We start from the raw sequence: 24,955 nt of genomic DNA on the forward strand, positions 1-24,955 counted from the left end.
TTGTTTGCAAGGATAAAAAAAAATCAGAACTCCCTGGTGGACACAGGAAGTTAAAGAGGCAGTGAAGGAAAAGAAGAAAGCATATCAAAAGTTCATGTCAAATATGTCAGCTTGCGCTCTTAGAGAATACAGAGACAAATGCAAGAATGCTAAACACTGTGTAAAATTAGCTAAACAAAAGTCATGGGAGGACTTTGGAAAGAATATAGAAAATAAATATCAGAAATATGGCAAAATATTCTGGAGGTTGTTGAAGAAGCTTAGGAATGGAGGAAAGAGTGCTCTAAAAGGAGTTAGAGATGATAAAGGTGACATGAAAATGGGAGAAAAAGATATCCTTGAAGTATGGAGTAATTACTTTGAAAAACTGCTAAATGAAACAAGCAGTGATGACAGCACAGTGGTTTAATGTTTAATAATAATGGTAAAAAACACTGACCAGGCATGCAGTCAGGAATACATATCCATACTTGAAGTAGAAAAAGCCATCAATGGCTTGAAATGTGGAAAGGGAGCAGGAATAGATGATATTCGACCAGAAATGCTGAAGTATGGTGGTATAAAAGTGTTACAGTGGCTGCACTGCATTGTCAGAAAGCCTGGACAGAGGGACGAATTCCCGATGATTGGAGTAGAGCTCTCATAGTACCAATATATAAAAAGGGAAATAAAACTGAATGTGAGAATTACAGAGGTATTTCCCTACTGAGTGTTCCTGGCAAGATCTATGCAAGTATACATGAGAAACGGTTGAGAAGAATTGTGGAAGAAAAGCTGGGTGAAGAACAAGCGGAATTCAGGCCAAATATAGGCTCTCAGGATCAGATCTTCACTTTACGACAAATAGTTGAGAAAGCATGGGAATATAACAAAGATCTGTATTTAAGTTTTGTCGATTTGGAAATGGCATATGACAAGCTGCCAAGAGAGAAGCTATTCAATACACTACAGTTATATGGTGTCAATGGGGCATTATATCAAGCAATACTTAGTCTTTATTTGAGTTGTAAGTCAGCAGTTAGAATTGAAGGAGGTACAGGAAGATGGTTTAATGTTAACTCTGGCGTGAGACAAGGATGTACATTATCCCCTCTGTTATTCATTATCTATATGGATCACATTATGAAGGAAAGTGGTATTAAACATGATATCAAAATTGGAGATGTAAATGTCAGCTCTTTGCTTTATGCAGATGATGTTATACTTCTAAATAAATCTGCTACAAGTCTGCAAGATTCCCTGACTAAATTGAATAACTGATGTAATAGATATGGTATGGTCAGCAATAAAAAGACAAAGACAAGGAAAATAGGCAGAATCATTGAAAATGTCAACTGTGTTGTGAATGGAGAACCTGTGGAACAAGTAAAACATTTCAGCTACTTAGGCATGATTTTTACTGAAGATGGTAAATTAAAAATAGAAATAGACAACATAATCAGCAAAGCTGGTATGGTTCGAAGTCAATTGAATAAATTCATGTGGAATAAGAGAGAAATTAGTTAGAACGCTAAATTAGCTGTATTCAAGACAGTGTTTAAACCAGATTTAACTTATGGATCTGAGAACTGGGTCAGAAGTAAAACACTTGACCAAAGACTAGAGACCGCAGATATGAGAGTCTGAGAAAGATTATAGGCGTGAACAGATGGCATCAATGGCAATATCATATTAAATACGAGGATATTAGGTAAGAACTTGACATTGTCAGCATCCAGGAATGTGTTAGCAGAGCTAATCTCAGGTGGTATGGTCACTTAAACAGAATGGGCGAAGAAAGATTAGCAAAACAAGTGTTCTCTGCAGGTTGGCAGCAAAACGACCCAGAGTTAGACCAAGATATAGGTGGATTTATACGGTACAAAGTGCCTTAGACGATAGAAACATAAGATCTGATAATGATAATATTAGAGTCTTGACAAGTGACAGACTGATTTGGAGGAAAATTCTAGATAGAAAGTGAGTAATGATGTAATTTTTTTCATGTAGTACTATCATATCCTGTACACACCCCTTGACGGTACATGGCAGGAATTTGATGATGATTTATGCATTTAATTCAGTGTTGCTTATATAATTTAAAAAAAAAAAAACCAATTTCTGAACATAACCCTACTTTTTCTATGTGATCTAAGTCTCGCATGACATGATTTATATAATGAGGCTTTTTCTATGGAACCTAACATCCGTATTATACGAAGGTTACCTGCACCTTGGTGTTTATTCAAGTTTGATCAATAGAATTAATCAGGAATTGAAATTATGTATTTACTGTGATTGCATTTTGTGTTCAAATTAGAAATAAAAATATAGAAGCAATTAATTAAACACACACACACACACACACAAATTGTTGGCACAGCTGTCATACAGTGTATTAATGTATCAGTTAATTCCTTCTGAACAATAATTACTGTATCACATTCTCTTAGAAGTGATAATTTATATAATCAGTACATAGTCAACTGAATGGCTATTGACTTCATATATTCAGTTTAAAGTCATTCAGATGATGCATGCTGAAAGTGATATTACAGAGCAGAGCAGATGTGATGTACTGTAAACATTGCATTCAAATTAAAAATCATGCATTTTAAAAATGAAAGCATCAAAACTACATTATGTGAGAAGATAAAGCTCGCTCTGGATTAAATGGAGTAACAAATTATCACAAGCAGAAAATGGAATCTACTCTAATAAGTTACAGAACAATTAATTGGGTTTAATCACAGCAATAAACAGATATAGTTTATAATAAGACAGAGCTACATAGTTAAGCATCATGTTCAAAATATTTCTAATATTATGCTGCATATTACGTGAATCCATTTCATGAAATGTTCTAGACCTACTGAAAATGAGGAGTATAGTGGAGTGGAATAAAGATCAGATAATGCAGAAACTCTGTCTAAAGAAAAAACATTGAATTATAAAAGCAGCTACAGGTCTCCCCAACACATACTGGTGAAATGAACAAATTTTGTAACTCAGTGTGAGACTGTCATTCTGCTTATGCAGAGTGGTGGGTGGTCTCACACTGAGCACCAAAATTCATCTATATAAAGAGATAGGATTGGGGGGGGGGGGAGAGAGAGAGAGAGAGAGAGATAGGATGCTACTAATGATATCAGATGATTTTAATCCACTTAGGGTAGAAACTTATGAAAGCAATATTAGTAATAATGTTCCATGAAACAGTGCATTTTAGTCTATCTGCAGTGAAGTGGAGGATAAACACGTGGCAGGGCTGCCACATGTTTATGCATCACCAAAGTACCTCATGGGTACTAAATGAGTAATCATTAGTGATTTAAATTATCCTCATTATAAAAATGAAGGAGAATTTACTGAGTGGTTGTGAGAGAACTTTCTCAAGCAACGTGCAAAAGAAGAAACTCAAGGTCAAAAAGTGTTAGATTTGACCTAGCAGCAAAAGAGGTCTCAAGTAAATTAAGTAACTATAAATTAAATATGCCAAATAAAAAATTATATTCTTGGTTTAATCCTTTATCCAAATGTAAGAAAACAATGTTTATGCATGAAGTATCTTCACAACTGGGCTATATGTATATAGATGCTAATGACTTCACATCAATTGCTTTAGTGTCTCATAATCTAAAGCACACACCCTTTCAGATGTGTATAGTGCTGTGCATTATGGGAATGGCATTACCCAGACTGGTTTTGACCTTTATTGAGATCATCAGTGGGAGCCAGATCCCAGAAGGGATACCAAGGTAAAAGTAATGCAGGGTTATATTCCCATATACAAGTAATGAAAAAGTGTGTCACTTTATTATTAAAATACTCTGCATCAGATATATTGCTGAAGTTTTTTCACTTGGTTCCCATAATGCATAGCATTATAGATGTCTGAAAGGGTGTGTGTGCTTTTCATTATGGATACTAAGGCAACTAATGTGAAGTTATTAGCCTATATATACAAGTAGCCATGCTGTGAAAATACTTCGTGCACAAACACTGTTTGCTTGCACTTGGATAAAGGATTAAACCAAGAATGTAATTTCTTGGTTTAATAACCAAGTGAACAAACTTTAAACAAAGGAAGTGACTGTTTTGTTGCCAGTTGGTCAAGCCATACTTACCTGGGAAGTAACATTTGTATATGGATGTTCCAAAGGTTATATGCTGAACTACTTACTTTTAAAGCACCCTAAAGATTTAATAGATACCTCTCAGATCAATAAAAAAAATTAATAATAACAGGTTAAGTGTTTATCAAGCTGAGCAAAAAGTTTAGCATTTAAGTCCTTTATATTCATAATCTTGACGATTTTATGATTCCAAATAAAAACCCCACCAACATTAATCCTCACAAAAAAGTTTTACACCTACTTCAACAACATCTGTGGCCTAAACAGCAATATAAACAACGTGCACTTCCACTTACAGTCATCTAAACCAGAATAATTCTTATCACAATTCCAACTGGCAACTTCAGTAACTGCCCAAACTACACACACACCAGTTCTTTCTGTCACAAGGACAGCACTTGTGCATTCATCAAAACTAACATACCATGCTAGAAATTGCAAAACTTTGAATTCCCCCTTGCCCCACTTGATCTGCTTTGGCTCAAAATTTCCCTATTAAATCGACCTGTCCTTTTTTATATGCTGTCTCTATCACTCTCTAAACTCCAGTAACCACTCTGACCTCCTCATCTATCTCTCTGTAAAGCTATACTTTCTACAGTCAAAATACTCTAATAGTTAGGTTATCCTTCTTGGAGACTTCAATGTCCACAACTCAAACTGACTTCCCTTCTTCAGTTTCACTGATAAGCTGGGCTTGACACCCCCCCATCCAATTTGCCAACATACTTCATCTCTTCCTAATAAGTTCCCCTTCCAAGTATACTGTGGATGTTAGTTCTTTTCTTGGTAACTCAGATCACAGCCTCATATATGTCTCTTTTGCCACAGAACAATCACAGGCCCTCATCCCTTATTCTACCCCAAATGCACAGCCGCCTTTGTTCTCAAAAAAAAGTGTGCCAATGAAGTGAAAGAAAAAAATCTCTGCATATCATGAATGGCTCAAGACTAAAACTCCAACTGCTCATTCTTTTACAGCTGCTATGAGCTGCAGATGTAAAAGAATCATCACCAAATCAAAATCAGACTTTGAAAGGGCCAAATGCTGCAACCTTGCTTTCTGTTCAAATGGCAGTTGCATCTTCTGGTCCCTTGCCAAGGCTATAACTTTTGACCACCAGGTTTCCATCACTCTCACATTTGGATGGTACTGTAGCTATCTCACCTAAAGACAAGGCCGACTTACTGCCATCACTCTTCCAATCCCTGATGACCTGGACAAAGTTCCCTCCACTCCACCAAGAACTGCTCTTTCATGTCACCCATAGTCTTCTGACAGAAATAAATCTGAAGAATCCTTAATAACCTGAACATAAACAAAGTATCCATTCCTCATGGTATCCCAGCATTCTGCCTATGGTATGAAATCTCAGGAATAAAATATGCTATGAAATCTCAGGTATGAAATGCCAGGATACCATGAGGTATCCTGGCATTCTGTCCTACAGTATGAAAACAGGTCCACATCCAATCCATCCCAAAGAAAGGTGATAAAAGTCAACCAACAAATTACTGTCCAATTGCTCTCACTTCTGTTCTCTCTAAAATTATGGAAAAGGTGATCAACAACTAACTGCTGAATCACCAAGAGACCTACTAACTAATCAGTGACCAGCAGTATGGATTCCACCACTCATTATCTACAGCTGATCTAGTTTTCACAATCCACCTCTGGACTATGGAAAAATATGGAGAAACCCACATAGTTGCTCTTGACATTTAAAAAGCATTTGATCAAGACTGGCACAGGAGCCTACTTAAGAAACTGCCACCTTATGGTCTAACCTTCCACACTCTACAAATGAATCAACAACTTTCTCACTGGTAGCTCACTACTTGTCACGCTGGATGGCTTCCTCTCCTCGGATTTTGCCAACAATGCTGGAGTACCCCAGGGTTCTGTTCTTTCACCCACTCTCTTCCTCTTGTATATAAATGACCTGCTCTCAGACTTCAAATCCTATCCATAGCTTTGCCAATGACAGTAAACTCCATTCCTCCTTTTCATTTGACAAATCTTGTAACGATCAAGTATTAGAATTCTCAGGACATACAATGACCTATGTCTTGAACTCAACAAGTTCAAGAGCTTGCATCCCTCTCCCTTACTTTCAGTAATACCCAGACATCAAAACATAATCAGATTTCACTTATTGGGCTGACCTATACCTCCAACCTTACCAACCAAGCCAAAAAATTTGGTTGCTTTTTTGTATGAGACACTACTTACACCTTCACAGTTGCTAACTCTATACAAATACCAAATCCACCCAACCATGGAATACTGCTTCCATATTTGGAGTGGTGAACCAAAATCCTCTCATAGACTGCTTGATTAATGATTACTTTCTCTCTCTCTTTCTGCTATGATATATTGTTTCTGCTTTGTGCATCTTCTGCAGATACTATCACGGACAGTGCACTGCTGAATTACCCACTATTATTCTTCCAAAATTATTAGAACAAGAGCTACTGCTAACAACACCCTTTTACAGACCATCTCGAAACTCAGTGAACCAACTTCACTGCCTCCTCCTTCAATTCTATCTACTTCTGTTCTTTGAAACAGCCTTCCCCGAGAAATACAACCTTCAGTTGTTCAAAAAAAAAGTAAACAGATTCCTCCTTTCTTCTTATCCTCTTCCACACCAACAAAACTGATCTGATAGGACCTTTTGCATGTAGCTCCGATATAAAAAAATAAAGAAATTAAAAGCAGAACATATTCATATCCTTAAAACAATGCATCAAATCTTTTCTGACATTAAATGCAAAATATCTGCAAAGGCAGAGGTTAACAAAGACAGAGGTCAGACTCAGACATAACATACAATCTTGTTCTGGAAAACCAAAGCAAATATTCCTCATCAATCCTTAAGTTCTCTCAGGAAAACAGCAGCAAGCAACAAATTTACTTGCCTGCACACCATCATACAGGAAAATAACTCAAACTTGTGTCTTCAACATATGCCTTATTTCAAGCATATTCAGTTTCCATTTAAAATAGGTAACAAAAACATGAATAGAGTATTTCATAAGTTTCAACTATCTAGCACTGAAACAGAAATCAATTATTATGGGGCATTCCTGTGTTTTTATTTGATAACTCTCAGTTCCAAAGCTGTAAAACTGAGAGGAGACCTCCACATAGCCTTTAAAGGAATGCGGAGAACCGACCAGGGCTTCTGACCTAATGTCCAATCCTCACCTTCTCGTGGTGCACCCTGTTGGGTATCTAATTGGATACTGAACGAACGAGGATGGGCTGGCAATTTGGGATTTAGCTGACCAAATTGTATTCTTATTGGTTAAACCAAAATAAAAAATGATGGTACGACATGACAAAATTTCATGCCAGCTGGGGCATCGCCCGGTTAAACAAGGCCCGTTGTTTTCGCCAGGGAAACAGAGCGAACAGCGAAAAGTCAGCTACTGGAACAAATCGGAAAACAAATTCCAACTCAACATCACTAGAGTTAAAGATCGGTACTATCAACATAAGAAGCCTGAATGGCAAAGAAATGGAGCTGGCTGAGGAATTAGATAAGTACCAAATCAACATAATAGGGGTGACTGAAACAAAAAAGACAAAAACTGGTGAGATGTTTCTGAGCAATAAATACAAAATGTTATATTCAGGCAATGACAATCAAGGAAAAGAAGGAGTAGCCATAGCATTCAACACAAAATAGGAGGTTAATTTTCTTGAATGGCAGTCAGTCTCAAGTAGAGTAATGTGGGCAAATATGAGAATGGGGAACTGGACAATGAGACTTATTTATGCCTATGGTCCCACAGAAGGTTCTACTAAGGTAGAAGTGGAGGAATTTTTTGAGGCTTTAGAAAAAGAAAAACTGACACAATGAAAAAGGAAAAGTTGGTCCTTGTTGGGGATCTAAATAGCAGAGTAGGAAATGATTGGGAGACATACAAAAATATTTTGGGAAAATTTGGAGAAAAGAGCAAAGCTAATAATAATGGCAAATATCTGTTGGATTTCTGCTCAGGACATGGACTGGTTATTACTAACACCATGTTCCAACATAAAAATGTGCACAAATTCACATGGAGAGAAGAGGCTAGGAATAAGAAAAGTCTCATTGACTATGTTATTGTTGATAGTGATGTTTTCTCCCTGGTGCAGGACACCAGAGTGTACAGAGGATTTGAAATTGGAAGTGATCACTATTTAGTCTTGAGCAGGATAAAATTGAATTTCATATTGAAAAGAATAACATGTAAGAAAGTTTTAAAGCGAATAAAAGTTGAGCAGCTCTCAGATGTAAACTGTAGACTAAAATACAGAAATATTATTGAAAAGAAAATGAAAGAGTTTGAGAACAAGAATCAAACCTTGGAGATTCAGTGGCAAACTCTGAAGGAAACATTGATTGATTCTGCCAGAGAGGCATGTGGTGAGGTTGTGTGCAAAGATAAAAAAATCAGAACTCCCTGGTGGACACAGGAAGTTAAAGAGGCAGTGAAGGAAAAGAAGAAAGCACATCAAAAGTTCCTGGCAAATAAGTCAGCTTGCGCTCTTAGAGAATACAGAGACAAATGCAAGAATGTTAAACACTGCGTAAAACTAGCTAAACAAAAGTAATGGGAGGACTTTGGAAAGAATATAGAAAATAAATATCAAGAAGGTGGCAAATATTCTGGGAGGTTGTTGAAGAAGCTTAGGAATGGAGGAAACAGTGCTGTAAAAGGAGTTAGAGATGATAAAGGTGACATGAAAACGGGAGAGAAAGATATCCTTGAAGTATGGAGTAATTACTTTGAAAAACTGCTAAATGAAACAAGCAGTGTTGACAGCACAGTGATGAAAAAAACACTGACCAGGCATGCAGTCAGGAATACATATTCATACTTGAAGTAGAAAAAGCCATCAAAGGCTTGAAATGTGGAAAGGCAGCAGGAGTAGATGATATTCGACCAGAAATGCTGAAGTATGGTGGTATAAGAGTGTTACAGTGGCTGCAATGCATAGTTCAGAAAGCCTGGACAGAGGGACGAATTCCTGATGATTGGAGTAGAGCTCGCATAGTATTCAAATCAAAGAAATAAAACTGAATGTGAGAATTACAGAGGTATTTCCCTACTGAGTGTTCCTGGCCAGATCTATGCAAGTATACTTGAGAAACAGTTGAGAAGAATTCTGGAAGGAAAGCTTGGTGAAGAACAAGCTGGATTCAGGCCAAATAGAGGCTGTCAGGATCAGATCTTCACTTTACGACAAATAGTCGAGAACGCATGGGAATATAACAGAGATCTGTATTTAAGTTTTGTTGATTTGGCAAAGGCATATGACAAGGTGCCAAGAGAGAAGCTATTCAATACGCTACAGTTATATGGTGTCAATGGGGCATTATATCAAGCAATACTTAGTCTTTATTTGAGTTGTAAGTCAGCAGTTAGAATTGAAGGAAGTACAGGAAGATGGTTTAATGTTAAATTTGGTGTGAGACAAGGATGTACATTATCCCCTCTGTTATTCATTATCTATATGGATCACATTATGAAGGAAAGTGGTATTAAACCTGATATCAAAATTGGAGATGTTAATGTCAGCTCTTTGCTTTATGCAGATGATGTTATACTTCTAAATAAATCCGCTACAAGTCTGCAAGATTCTCTGACTAAATTGAATAGCTGTTGTAATAAATATGGTATGAAGGTCAGCAATAAAAAGACAAAGACAATGAAAATAGGCAGAATCATTGAAAATGTCAACTGTGTTGTGAATGGAGAACCTGTGGAACAGGTGAAACATTTCAGCTACTTAGGCACGATTTTTCTGAAGATGGTAAATTAAATATAGAAATAAACAGAATCAGCAAGGCTGGTATGGTAGGAAGTCAATTGAATAAATTCATATGGAATAAGAGAGAAATTAGTCGGAACACTAAATTAGCTGTATTCAAGACAGTGTTTAAACCAGATTTAACTTATGGATCTGAGAACTGGGTCAGAAGGAAAACACTTGACCAAAGACTAGAGACCGCAGATATGAGACTCTGAGTAAGATTATAGGCGTGAACAGATGGCATCAATGGCAATATCATATGAAAAATAAGGATATTAGGAAAGAACTTGACATTGTCAGCATCCAGGAATGCGTTAGCAGAGCTAATCTCAGGTGGTATGGTCACTTAAACAGAATGGGCGAAGAAAGATTAGCAAAACTGGTGTTCTCTGCCAGGTTGGCAGCAAAACGACCCAGAGGAAGACCAAGATATAGGTGGATTGATACGGTACAAAGTGCCTTAGACGATAGAAATATAAGATCTGATAATGTTGGAGTCTTGACAAGTAACAGACTGATTTGGAGGAAAATTGTAGATAGGAAGTTAGTAATGATGTAATTTTTTTCATGTAGTACTATCATATCCTGTACACCCCTTGAGGGTACATGGCAGGAATTTGATGATGATGAACTCTCAGTTCCACAAAAACAAAGAACAGCTTGATATATAATCTTCAATCAAATAAAAAAAAATTCCAATGGTGAAGGTACATTAACTTCAACAGGAACTCAAATAATAAATCAAAAAACACAATTATTTATTCCTTATATTTTTCTCTACTTCTTAAAGGGAATCATTCACAACTCTCCCTTTTCTTTCTCCATTCATTCCTTTTTTTTTTTAAACAAAGTCCCACTTCCTATGGGTATTCTTTTTCTCGTGTTCATCAACTGTTCATTTCATATCACAGTAGAGCATACCTGTATTCTCTGATTTGCAATTGTGTGAATGACATCATGACAGCCAGGTATTACAGATAGCAGAGAGATGTTTTTAATAATGGCAGATTGGATACTCTTATTAGCAGTGTGATTTTCTTTTCTACTTGATTTCATCTACTCAGCATTAAAAATGTCTACAGGTATTTTAATTCAATGATGCAGGAAAGTATTTACATCTTGCAAGTTCTTGTTGTTGCTGCTATATTGGAAAACTAATGCTAAACCTAAACAGCACGATTGCTAAAAGAGTTCTGCTGAACCCTTCACCAGAATTCAGAAATGGGTTGACAGAGAATCTCTACTTTGCAATAAACAGCATGGATTTACTAAGGGCAGATCATGTTTTAGCAACTAGCTCACATCCATTCCCCTTGTCTAACTTAGTGGTAGCTGAATTAGATAAGGGGAATGGATACATCATAATAATTTAGGATTTTGCTAAAGCTTTTGACAGAATACAGCATGGAATACTGTTGCATAAATAGGAGAATATGGTATTGGATTATAAACTACTATTGGCATGATTAAGAGGATGGCTGACTGACAGACATCAAAAAGTCATATATGGGGAGGGGTGAATCTGCAAGATTCAAGGTAACCAGTGGTGTGCCCAAAGGATCAATCCTTGGTTCATTGTTATTCAATCTGTACATTAATGACATTAGTAAGGATTTGACATGTGCATACAGCTAGTTGCTGATGATGCAAAGATAGGTAGGGTAATCAGGAGTGTGCTGATATGCAGTACTTACAGAATGATTTGAATAGACTGGAATTATGGGCATGTGAAAATGGCTGTCATTTCGATGTCAATAAATGTAAAGTCATGCACTTTGGTGTGATTAAATATCCAATGGCGTATTATATTGGTGGGATTATGCTTGAAGAAACTGATCAGCGAGAAAAAGAGAGCAAAGGAGAGTGTCAAAAATTATATCAGGATTGTGGAATACAGATTGAGAACTCGTAAGCTGCAGACACTAGCAAACAGGAGAAAGAGAGGGGTAATATAATTGAGACATAAACTTCTGAGAGGGTTGTACAGAATTTCAGTAGATGGAATTTTTCATTTTATGGAGGGTGGGGAAAGGATGCGAGGGTATCCATGGACGTTGAGAAAGAATGCTGCCAAAAAGGGGGTTAGAGCTAGATTTTTCTCTCAATGCGTGACTGGAATGGATTGCCGTTGAATGTTGTGTGTGCAAGTAGCATGAATGAATTCAAGAACAGGTATGACAGCTGGTGCAAATAGTACGGTCTCCTTTGGTGAGTTCTTGACTCCCTGAAGGTCTCTTTAATAATAATAATAGGAATGATAATCCCACTGATGACAAACCATGAGGCACAGTTAGGCTTAACAACCTTGCCCATCAACTTCTAACAACAAAAGTGCACACACTGCTGTTATATTCTTCTTACAGTCGAATACTGTTTTAACATAATTTTATCAACATAAAGGACGTATAAAAATATTATTATTATTGCATGACACCTCCAGAGAGTTCAAAGACTCATCGAGGGAGGACACCTACTCGACATCTCTCTCTCTCTGTCTCCACAACTCAATCCACCAATTACAACTAACCGCAACTACCTCAATGCCATCTACTGCCCACCACCACAACTAGTATTTCCACAGACAATCACAAACATCCATACCCACAGCGGGATTCAAACCCACAGCCTTTTGACTGGAGAGCGGATATGCTAACTGCTCAGCCAACCAGGCCATATTATTTCACTTTCAATGAACTAAACTAACAATAACAGCTTTTGTAAACAAAAATCATGTAAAGATATTTAAACATCTTTACAGAACTGACAAGTAATTTACAAGAACAAAATGGCCTCTGTGTTCTTCTGGCATCAGAACATGGTTGCATGTTCTGATGCAACCAGTTACTTCTGTTTCAATAGCATATGTTCATTTCCTTTCATTCCAGTTAAGAAATGCAAAAGTACAAACACACACTACTGATAAGCAAGTTCTAGGGTATTATAAATATGAATTCAATGCACCAATATAATTCATTAAGGTATGTAATATTATTTATAATATATGAAGGGTGCAGGGGAAAAACAACTTCAGTCCACGATACTGACTTCCGAAAAAAACGTTAAATTTTCCTTGTTGTCAAAATACAAGTAAACATAGCATAACAAAATAAAAGATATGGTACATTCATATATATTAAGCATAATTAATTTAAATAGTACTTAAAAATTAAAAAAACAAATGGCAAATAATGGCCTGAAGGCCAAATTGGACTGAAATTGTTTTTCCCCTGTATCCTTCATATATATATATATATATATATATATATATATATATATATTTCATAACTGAAAAAAAATCATATATAGAACTTACAGTTTAAACAACCCTTTGTCCTTTTTCCTCAGGATTCTGGAAGAAAAGAAATCACTTCAATTAATAATATTCATTTTTTAAGTTCTAATTAAAATATGTACAATACATAAACAATTATGTAATATCAATTCAATGAAGTAACAAAATTTATGAAAATATCTAACATAAAAATGTCTTGTGACAAACAGCTTTTATTATTCAATGTTCCTCTCACCATAACCTGTTACAGCAAACCTGCTGACTAATGCTAGACATCAAATATGCAAGCTCTGTAGGATATTTACTTCTATTTGCTACATTTCACACTGGTACAGTGTGAAAATACTGCAAGAAATAAGAGTATACAGAAGATTTGAAATGGAAGTGATCCCCATTTATAATAAATTTAGTTTAATCCTTTCTCCAAGTGTAAGCAAACAAAGTTTGCACCTGAAAATATCTTCAGGACTAGTGTAAGGTAGTGCAACACCAGGCAACTCCAAGCAAAGGTGGACCAAGCTCTCATCACTACTTGTCTCAGTATCTCCCATAATGCAAAGCACATCTCCTTGCAGACATGTATACTGCTATGCATTAAGGGAAGGGCCACTACCCAGACTGGTTTCAACCTTCATTGAGGTCTCGTCAGTGAGAAGCAGACCCAAACGTGGAGATACTAAGGCAGAAGCAATAGGAGAGGTCATATTTACCTATAGGAGTTGCCAACAGGCGTACTACCTTATTATTTAATTACTCTGGATTTAGAGAGAGATGTTGGAAGTTTATTTTTCACTTGGTTAGACTATAATAAATTTAGTTTAATCCTTTATCCAAGTGTAAGCAAAACAAAGTTTGTGCCTGAAAATACCTTCAGGACTAAGGTAAGGTAGTGCAAGTGATGAGAGCTTGGTCCACCTTTGCTCGGAGTTGCCTGGTGCTGCACTACCTTACCCTAGTCCTGAAGATATTTTCAGGTGCAAACTTTGTTTGCTTACACTTGGATAAAGGATTAAACTAAATTTATTATAGTCTAACCAAGGGAAAAAATAAACTTCCAACATTAATCCCCATTTAGTTTTGAGCTGATGAAATTGAATATAGTACTGAAAGAAAAATATTTTATTACTAGTTTTCTATATATGTATTTATCCCACAAACAAGATAGCATTAGTGACATACATGCAGATCGGGATTGAGAAAGAAGACATGTTGACATTTTTCTTTTAAAGAGCTGGAAGCTGAAATGTTGTGAAACACATTATAAGGAAGACTGTTCCAGATGACAGAAGTAGATGAAATAAATGAGAGAGGAGAAGAAGGTATGATGAGTTTTTGCAGCTGTACTGTAAAAGGATGTTGGGCAGTTGTAATTCTTGTTTTAACAAGCCCCACAGCAAGTAGAGGAATGATGTTTGCCAACTCACTGGAGCAGTGACCATGGAAGTGCCTGTAGAAGAGACACAGAGCTGAAACATTGCATCTACAAGATAGGTTGAAGTGAATCTGCCCATCCTCAGAACAATATTCTGAGGATGGGCAGATTTTGGATTTATATAGGATTAGTAGCTGGGTTGGTGTAAAATAGCTTCTTGAGTGGAAAAATATGCCTAGTTTTTTTTTTTAGAAACTGAGGAAGCTGTTGATGTGATATGTTTGTCCATGAGAGGCTGGAGATTTGTCAGTCCAAGGAGAGATAGTTCATCCTGTCTGTTGATGTATGTATTGTTGAGGATAAGGGAAGGTAAGCTGAGATCCCTTTTGTGAGAGAAAAGGCAGGACTATATTTTGGCAGCATTGAAGGTATCCTTGCCCCTATTTAAGGATGGTATGGGAACTACATGATCTGTCAGAGGAGTAGGATGAATGGAGAGTACTATCATCAGCAAAATACTACATATAAGAAAAAGATGGTAGATAAAAGAACAGAATCCTGAGGTACTCCTGCATTGGTGGCAAAGTTCGAAAAGAGAGCATGCTGTCCACCATGACATGCAGTGAATGACCAGAGATAGAGCTGGCTATTCAGTTACAGAGTGCAGTAATAGGCTGAAAGAAGGAAGTTTGCAGGTAGCGGGCCTTGCCAAAGTGCAATGGCTTTGGCAAGGGACCAGAAAGCACAGCTTCCGTTTCAGCAAGAGACAAGTTTTCTGTTACTGGTTTTTAGGAAGTTGGATTTGCAGATAGCTGATTTACATGTATTGCAATGCTTACACATAGGCTGAGTATGAATGAAACTGAGGTTCCTGATGCAAGCTATCAGCAGTAAGCCGAGTATTTCTTTTGGTGCCAAACATGACCAAAAGCCCTGGAAATGTCAAAGGCAACAGCACGTTTCTCCAAACTTTCCACTGCACGTGTTCAGTGGTAAGTTATGTAGGCTAAGATATCAGCCATGGATCTTGTTTGGCAGAATTCATACTGGTGGTCGCTGATTAACTCGTGAACTTCTAGGCAGTGAAGCAGTTGACTATTGATAACTTTCTCCATTATTTTGGAGAGGATTAAGGTGGTGGTAATTGGTCAATAGGCTTTTGTCTCCCTTTTTTTGGAATAGGTTGGATATATATGCTTGCATCCATCAGATGGCACAGGTGCCAGCTGAGTACAGAAGATTGAAGAGACAGCTCTGTAGCAAACATTTGACTACAATAGGAGAGATGCAATTGGGATCAGCTGACTTTGTAGTGTTCAGGTTGTCTAATATTCTTATGCCTGTCAGTGCTCAGTTGCTGGCATGGAAGGCGGTAATCTGCTTTCTTTGTCTATGTAGGAGTTAGAGGAAAAGAGTGATGCTCGGAGGTCAGCTTTTTTTTCTTCTGGTGCTGTATCAACAGTGCCATCTGGATTGGAGAAATGGAAGTGCAGGTGAGCAGAAGTCGAGTCCAATGGCTTTGGCAATGGACAAGAAAGCACATCTTCTGTTTGGGCAAGAGACAAGTTTTCTGTTACTGGTTTTTAGGAAGTTATATTTACAGATAACTGATTTACATGTATTGCAATGCTTACACACAGGCTGAGTATGAATGAAACAGGTTCCTGATGCAAGCAATCAGCAGTAAGCTGAGTTTTTTTTTTTTTTTTTTTTGACTACTTGCATACATTTGTTGAACTGGAACTTTGGAAAGTGGATAGGAATTTTGGATGGACTGCCTTCAATGCCAGTGTAGATGATTTTTTATGCACTCATTGCAAGAGTCTGGGTCAGAACAGCAACATGCCATGGAAAAGAAAAAGAATAGTAGTTCCAGAGGTCATCCCACTTGGTACCTTTACAGTTTCGAAGGGCATGAGCTTGGGTGTGGTCTGAATTGCTGAGAGGAGAGGTAACTTCTACAGCATGTCTGGAAGGAGACCTAGTTAAAAAAGGAAAAGGGTATTAAGAAAGTGGAAGGAATTATTTGGAATACAAGTAGGCAGGTAGCTGAATGATTTGAATTAGATCATTGCTTATAGCAAAAATTTCCATATCATGTCCAACTTGATCGGTAGTGGTGGATTAGGGGAGTGGCAGTTACAGTTGTGGACATTTAGGTGACCTAGGAAGATGACCTCGTTGTTTGGATAACTGGATTAAAGAGTTTCACGGAGAGGAAGGTGAAGAGGTCTAAGTAGTTTTCAGAGCTTGGAGACCAGTAAATACAGTATATGAATGTTACTAAGTGGGGCAAGGAAACTGTCAGCCAGTTTCCTTGCCCCACTTAGTAACAATCCAGCAGTATGAATTTGGCATTCTCTAGCATGTAATATCAATATTTACAAAGACGCAGGTGCCACCCTAGTGACAAAATTAATCATGAAGAATATAATTTGAACACCAAAGGTGAACTGTGGTTGATGTAGCTGTAAATTGGGTTTCTATTAGGAGGAGGTGATCTAGTTTCGATGTCTGTAGATGGTGCTGAATGTCATGTATATTGCAATTTATGCCATGGATGTTTCGAAAAGTGGATTTGGATTTTTTTTTTTTTTTTTTTTTTTTTGGGATCCTAGTATGTTTGAAATATTGCATTTGGTATAATTTGTTTGGACGACCTGGTTGTCGAAGAAGATTTATTTTGTTTACAGTGTTGTCTCATTGTGTCTGTTTCATTTTTCATTTCTGTTTATTGTTAGATGAAAGGAAAGAGCAGTAGGAAAAGATGCTTGTCAACATGATACCCATACAGAGAGCAACCAGTTTCCTTGCCATTCTGTAGCCTCAGCAGTGCCTCCTGCATACCACTATTCCTTCACCAGACATGACCTGGTAGAATATGTGGTAGCAGGATTATGTACCAGTTGACAGAGAAGCCTCCTGACTCATTGCTGACCATTCAGGCCCCATATACTACATGGCAGCTGGCCTGCATTACTATTGTTTCAACTGATGTGCCCTCAAAATGGAGGGTTTGCAAGGAGGGTTTGGGTCTTTAAGTATGTTTGGCATGTCCTTGAAAAGTATCACTCACACTACATGGAGAAGAGAGGGAAAGATGGAGACCAAAACCCTTGTCTGGAGGCAAAACAGTGTTTGTCATTTCAAGCCCCCAATAAGCAGGATGATAGTGGTGTTTCACTATGCGATGAAGGTCATCTACCACCTAGCAGTCTAGTTGGCATATTTTCATCTAGGAAGATATTCCTTTTCAGCAGAAATGAAAGCATCAGAGCCTTTCCCTATCAAACTACACCACAGGTTGACTGGACAGGAAGAGGTTGTATATTGCACATCCCTGCCCATTAGTAGCATCTACAAAACTTTTATAAAGAATCAAAATTGAGCAGCCTTTAGAAATGAACTGTAGGCTCAAATATACAAATATTATTCACAGAAAAATGAAAGATTTGAAAGACAAGAATCAAACCTTGGCAATATAGTGGCAGATGTAAAGACAACACTGATTCAGCCAGAGAGATATTTGATGAATTGAATTTCTCTGCAAGGACAGAAAAAGCAGAACTGTAAGGTGAAGTCAAGAAATTAGAGACAGTCATGGAAAAGAAGAAAGCATATCAGAAGTTCCTAACAGGAAAGTTAGGATGTGGTCTCATGCTTGCTTGCTTACTTGTATGAGGTGTAAATTAGCTAAACGTAAGTCATCGAAAGATTTCGGCAAGAACAGATGCATATTTGAGAAAAGGCTATGACAAATTGTGTACGAAAAATTTAGGGAACAAACTTCATTTAGACAAAATAGGGATTGTTAGGATTAGATTTTTCACTGCCAGATTGTTGAAAAATCAATCGAGAGATTGATTGATTCAATGAGAGATCAATTGAGGAATTGATTCTCAACAAGAGATCATTGAGCAAATAATCTCTCTCTCTCTGGAACGTAAAAGGAATCTGCATTTAAGTGATGTAGATCTGGAAAAGGCTTATGATACCGCACCAAGAGAAAGCTGTTCAAAATGCTACAATTGTATGGTGTAAATGGTATACAATTATATCGAATATTATCATCTAGAGTTCTAAGTCAGCAGTTATAATTGAAAGAATTAAAATCACACCTGATTTTACATGGGTTCATGTAAAATCAGGTGTGAGACAAGGATGCATCATCTTCACTTATGAGCATATTCGTCTATATGAATCGCATTATGAAAAAAAGTACTAAACCTGATATCAAAAATGTTAATCTCAGCTCTTCACTTTATATAGATGTTATACTCTTAAATAAATCCAGGACATGTCAGCAGCATTCCTTAACTAAACTGAATAACTGCTGTAAGAAAGTTGGCACGAAAATGAGAAATAAAAATGCAGATTATGAAAACAGGTAAGTATACAATGAATATCAGCTGCAATTTGAATGAAAAATATAGAGGACAAGTAAGACATTGCAGCTATTTAGGCAATGTAGTGAAATTGACAAATTAAATATGGAAATACATAACAGAATAGACAAAAAACTGATATGGTTTAAGTCATATAAATAAATTTATATGGAATAAGAGACTAATTATACAAAGCTGTGTATGCAGCTGATTCAAATCAGTTTCACTTATTGATCAGAGGAACAAAACTGTTGATGAAATAGCAAAGATCATGGAGTTCTGAGAAAAATTACAACAGTGAACCAATGGCATCAATGGCAAAAAATCATTAAAAATGAAAATATCAGCAAGGAACATGATTATTGGCATTCAAGAGCTAATCATGGGTGAAGTCACATGAGAAAATGAGAGAAAAAATGATTAGCAAAACAAGTGTATGGTGCCAGAATGGCAGGAAAAAGACCCATTGGAAGACAAGATTTAGGCCAACTGATTCAGTTTTTAAACACCTTAGAAGACATAAATACCAGATGTGACAATATTGTAGCCCTGACATGTTTATTATTTGGAGAAAAAGTCAGGATAGGAAGTTAATAATAATTAGCATTTTTCATGTAGTACTATGAGAGTACCCTGTATACCTTGTGAGCATATATCAGGAATATGATGATAAATAACTATATATAACTACAAGGAAATAAGACATTAACTTAAAAAAATATTCTGCATAAAGATATCTTAATAATAACATAGTAAATAGAGTTCTTGCATCAGTGAAAACTTTACTGGCTTTCATCATGTACATGTCTGTAAGACATGGGTTTATCATACAAGACTATTACACAAAATATGGTCTCTCATCCAAGTTTTTTTTTTGTGTGTGAAAATCAAATTGGTGATAACATATTGTCAGAGATATTTATTATCAAATTAGAAGGCATGAATCTTCAGTTTAAAAAAATACACCTAAGTGCATGTTATTTTTACTAAACATTAATTGGTGTGTAAGAAATTTGTATAATCTGATTACCTCCCCCACCCCACACACACAGTGATGCTGACATTGCTCATGCATTGATTTGAGTTGATTTTTCATGGATCCTCTACTCTATCCTATTGTGGGCTTTTCAGCAATGGAATATGATCCTGTATACATTTGAATATTTCCTAAGCAGAATGAGGGTCTTTACACATTTACAATATTATGCATTAACAATCCAGGAGGAAGATAAACAGGAAAAATAACTGAATATCATTCTAATACAGATCTCATAATTAATTAAAACTATAAACAAGACATTATTCAAGAATCCAACACATATACAACAACTCCTATAATTCTCTCTATCCTGTTACTAACCATACTGAAAAAAATAAAAAAATAAATAAATACAGTGATCTCAATATAGCACACTTCTAGAGATCAGAGGAGTGGTTTGTTTTCACGAAGTTTGCTTTACTACATGTGAGATTTGTGCCAGGCTGTTTTAGTAATTATTATAATATAGTGGCATTTGCTACATTGACTGTATCCTTTTACCACACTTTTCACTTGCACACAATTCCAAATGCACACAATCTCAGAATACTGTTCTCATATTTGGAATTATGCACCACAAATCACCCCCAAAAATTCCTCATAATGTCAAGAAGTTCGTAGTTCTCTTGCAGATGATTCATTCCAACATTTCTTTTACTGATGATCATTTTCTTTTTTACAGGTACTTCCATGGTGCTATTCCAGTCAACTGGAATTGTTGACCAGAATAGCATCATGCTCAACCTACAAGGATGGTAGCAGCTCCCCAAAATCCAATTATCATCTAACTGCTAAACCATCTTCTTCTTCATTCCCTCTCTTTATTCTCTGGGTCAGCCTTCCTCAATTGTTCCCAAAGACTTCATCTTACTGTTCAATAATAAATAAATAATCCTTCTGTTTAACCTTTCCCCATACACGCTAATGTACTATAAATTTTGAAACTTCATGTGTGTGGAAATGATTTGACTTGAGGGTGTGATAATGTTTTGCTATGGATACTTGGACACTGATTATCACTCATGTTGGTATTTAATGGAAAAAATACATTTTGAGATAAATTGCAAACTAAATTAATTTAGCTAATAAGTTAGCTATGCCTTGGTATCTTCGTGGGAACAAAGAAATACAACTAAGCATGTAAATGCAAGCTAACAGGAAGGCAAACACTGAAAGAGAATGAAGGGCAGGATTCTGCAGTCATAACCGGCACCCTCTATGAGTGCAGTGATGGAAATTTGATGGTTCTAAAAATAACAGTGTTCAGTGTTGCACTTTGGGGGGGGGGGGGGTAAAGGGAGACAGCCAAAATATTTGATCAGATGAGTTGAGTCTATTTCAGATAGAAAGCTATGAGTGAAATACTAGTAAGCTGAGACTAAAAGAAAGATGGCATTGTACACTACACATTCTAGACTTGAACCATTGTTTTTTATTTGTATATTAATGATATTAGGGGATGGTCTTAGAGGGTAATACAAAGTTTTTTTTTTTATGCAAAGCTCACAAAAAATTATAAACTTCTAGTACATTAGTACCATGGATGGGCTAAGGTTTTTTGTTCTTTATTTTTTTACATAATCAGAAACCCTGCTCTAAAGACCAATAAAAAAAAATGTATGTATTTGGCAAAATACATCCTGTATTTTGCCAAAATTTTTAAAAGTTTGGCAAAATACAGGATGTCCACAAATGTTTACCCTGATTATAATATATTGTCAGTTTTCAGTGGATACATGAAATGGAACACAAAGTAGACTTCAATGCATAACATATAGAAAAAAAAGTCAATGAAAAATAATGTCTGGTGACCTCGGGGGGGGTCAAGGGATTGGACCATCTCTGATCCAGCGATTCGGGAATTCTCGGTAAGATGATTGCGAACAGCACGAGACCAATGGGGGGGGCTCCGTCCTGTTGAGAGATAACATTTGGTTGCATCTGCTATAGCTGGGGAATGGCATAATTATTGAGCATGTCTAAATGTCTAAGTATTTCCATTAATTTCTTTTTCAAGAAAGAAGAAAGGGCCAATCACTCGATCATGCATTAGTCCACACCACACATTGAGTTTTGGACTAGCTCAAATGTGTTCTCTTATGGCATGTGGGTTTTCAGATCCCTACATTGTGTCTGTTGACTACTCCACTCACGTGAAATGTTGCCTCATCAGAGAAACAAACACACTGCAAAAAATCATTATCCTCATCAATGCGGTTCAAAATGAGGTTAGCAAATTCTTAATGCCTTGGACGATCATCTGGCTTTATCTCCTGGACAATTTGGACTTTGTACGCAAACAATTTCAAACTTTTGTGTACCACAAAGTGGTACGCAAACGTTGGCACTATAAATGGAGATTTTGTTTCTGTTAGCCACAGAACACATTGGGCTTTTTCCTGTACCGAAGCCATTTTTAAAGAAAATCAGCAGCAGCACTCCTGGTGGCAAAAGCAGTATACTGAAGATACAAGTATGGAAACTTTATGAGTGCCCAAGTTTTCCTGTAACAAAATTTATTCAGTTAATTTCATTGTTAAAATATTATAGCCAGTTGAAATCAGGGTAAGCATTTGTGGACACCCTGTACATTTGCTGATGATGCTACTTTGAAGAGAGAGTTATGAGACATAGCTAGCACAAAATTCCTGCAGGGCAACTTAAAGAGACTGGATATAGTTTTGGACCTCAACATCTCCCTGTGTTTAAATAATTATAATACTAGAATTAACTCACGTAAAATATTATTTATTAGTAAGTTTAATAAATTTTCGACCGAGTATCACAGGCATCTTCAGTACAAAGCCGATAGAACAATAACTGACAATTCCAAAAGGCACCACTTAAGTAGGTAATGTAAGATAACTAAAAAATGTCGTTAAATTTTCTAATGTATTAAAAATAATAATAAAATTAAATAGAATTTAAAAAATAAATAATATATGCATATACAAGGTGGTCTGAAAAGTTCTCGGCCTCGACCATAGATGGCAAGCTATCGGCAAGAGATTTTTTTTTCTAAGTTGGCACATCTGTCATAAGCATTCATGTGAAATTGCAAGTCATTCTATCAGGCAGTTTGTTTTATACAGCTGTCTGAAGCAAAAGTGTTGTCAGTATTCCTTGAAATGCATAAAATTGAGTATCGTGTGGTTATAAAATTCTTTGTAAAAGAAGATTTAATGATAAAAAGAAATTTATTTGAAGTTCATAAAAGTTTATGGACACTCTTCTCCTTCGTTTTTGACAATTAAGAAATGGGCTGCTGAGTTTAAATGTGGTCGTACCAGCCTTGAAGATGACCCACATGAAGGACGTCCAAAAAGTGTAACAACAACAGAAATCATTGATCAAGTGCACAATATGGTATTGGATGACCAGCAAGTCAAAAAGCGTGAAAATGCTGAGACTATAGGCATTTCAAAAGAATGTGTAGGATATATTTTGCATGAAGTATTCCAAATGAAAAAGCTTTGCGCAAGATGGGTGCTGTGCTTGCTCACAGCAGATCAAAAACGCACTCGCATGAAAATCTCTGAACAGTGCTTGGAGCATTTTAACAAGAATAAAACAGATTTTGTGCATCGATTTATTACTATGGATAAGACTTGGATTCACCATTACACACCAGAATCCAAACAGCAGTCAAAAGCCAGTTGTTCAGTGCCAAAGAAGACAAAGTCATTTGCATCAGCAGGAGAGGTCATGACATCAGTGTTTTGAGATGCTAAAGGCATTTTGTTTATTAATTATCTTGAAAAGGGTAAAACAATAACCAGGGAATATTATTACAATCTTTTAACCAGACTACATGAAAAAATTTGTGAGAGAAGACCTGGTTTGCAGAAGAAAAAAATCATCTTTCATTCAGGACAATGCACCTGTCCACAAAAGTGTTTTGGCAATGGGAAAATTAAGGGATCTGCACTATGAACTGTTGGAACATCCACCGTATTCCCCAGATTTTTTTCTCCCTCTGACTTCTATCTCTTCCCAAAACTAAAACTCTAACTCGCTGGTCGGCATTTTTCTTTCAATCAAGAGGTGATTTGCAGCTGTAGAGGGTATTTTGCAGAACTTACTGAGAGCTACTACAGGGATGGGATAATGGAGCTGGAGCATCGCAGAAATAAATGTATTAGTCTTAAGGAAGATTGTGTCGAAAAATAAAAATAATTTGGAAATTATAAATTCGTTTTTTCATTGTTAGGCCAAGAACTTTTCAGACTACCCTTGTGTGTGTGTGTGTGTGTGTGTGTGTGTACATACATACACAAAAAAAAGTTAGGAAAGATTAGCTGAGTTAAAAAGTACCATCTCCCACAAAGGGGATAGACATAGACCATCGGATCTGTTTAAGTTTAGGAGAGTGCAGTAAAGTTTCACATGTTTCTTTATAAAGCCGTTTCCATGAGGAACTGACTTTTGTGAAGGACTCATCTTTTTCCAATGAACTATGCCTAGTGTTGATGACATGCTCTGCAAGTCCAGACTGTTCAGGTTCAAGGTATTCAATATAAGACTTGTGTTCTTCTAGCCAAATAAAAGTAGATCTTCCTGTTTGTCCAAAATAAGATAATCCACAAGAGCAAGGAATCTGGTAGACACCTTGCTGATTGAGATGTGGAAGCTTGTCCTTTGGAGAAGGTGAGAAAGATGGAGATTTTTCTGATTGAGCAAAAGGCAACAAAAATATTTAGTGGTTTAAAAACTTTTGATGTGTGTTCACTAATGTCTTTCACATAAGGAATAGGAATATGAGTTATTTCTTCTGTATTTGAAGAGGTAGAGATAACAAAACTGCTAAAAGCTTTTTTTAATGAATGAATTCTTATAACCATTAGATAAAAAAGTATTATATATATATATATATATATATATATATATATATATATATATATATATTATTTTATTCAATTATTTATTTTACTTTATTTTATTAT

General features: G+C 36.4%; 1 protein-coding gene across 9 annotated transcripts in view; it reads right to left on the bottom strand.

Annotated features, from left to right (window-relative positions):
- The window catches only part of LOC150097938 (protein Jade-1-like), a 335,931-nt gene that overhangs the window by 183,463 nt on the left and 127,513 nt on the right, over positions 1–24,955 (bottom strand). For all 9 annotated transcript variants that reach the window (XM_090405951.1, XM_090405944.1, XM_090405950.1 and 6 more), the window contains one exon: positions 13,238–13,273. In XM_090405951.1, the coding sequence (XP_090262077.1) occupies positions 13,238–13,273 (36 nt within the window). The remainder of the gene's footprint in view (positions 1–13,237; positions 13,274–24,955) is intronic.

This window comes from Typopeltis vanoorti, chromosome 16, assembly GCF_054136105.1.
Source record: "Typopeltis vanoorti isolate ZY-2024b chromosome 16, IOZ_Tvanoo_1.0, whole genome shotgun sequence".
Classification (NCBI taxonomy): Eukaryota; Metazoa; Arthropoda; class Arachnida; order Uropygi; family Thelyphonidae; genus Typopeltis; species Typopeltis vanoorti.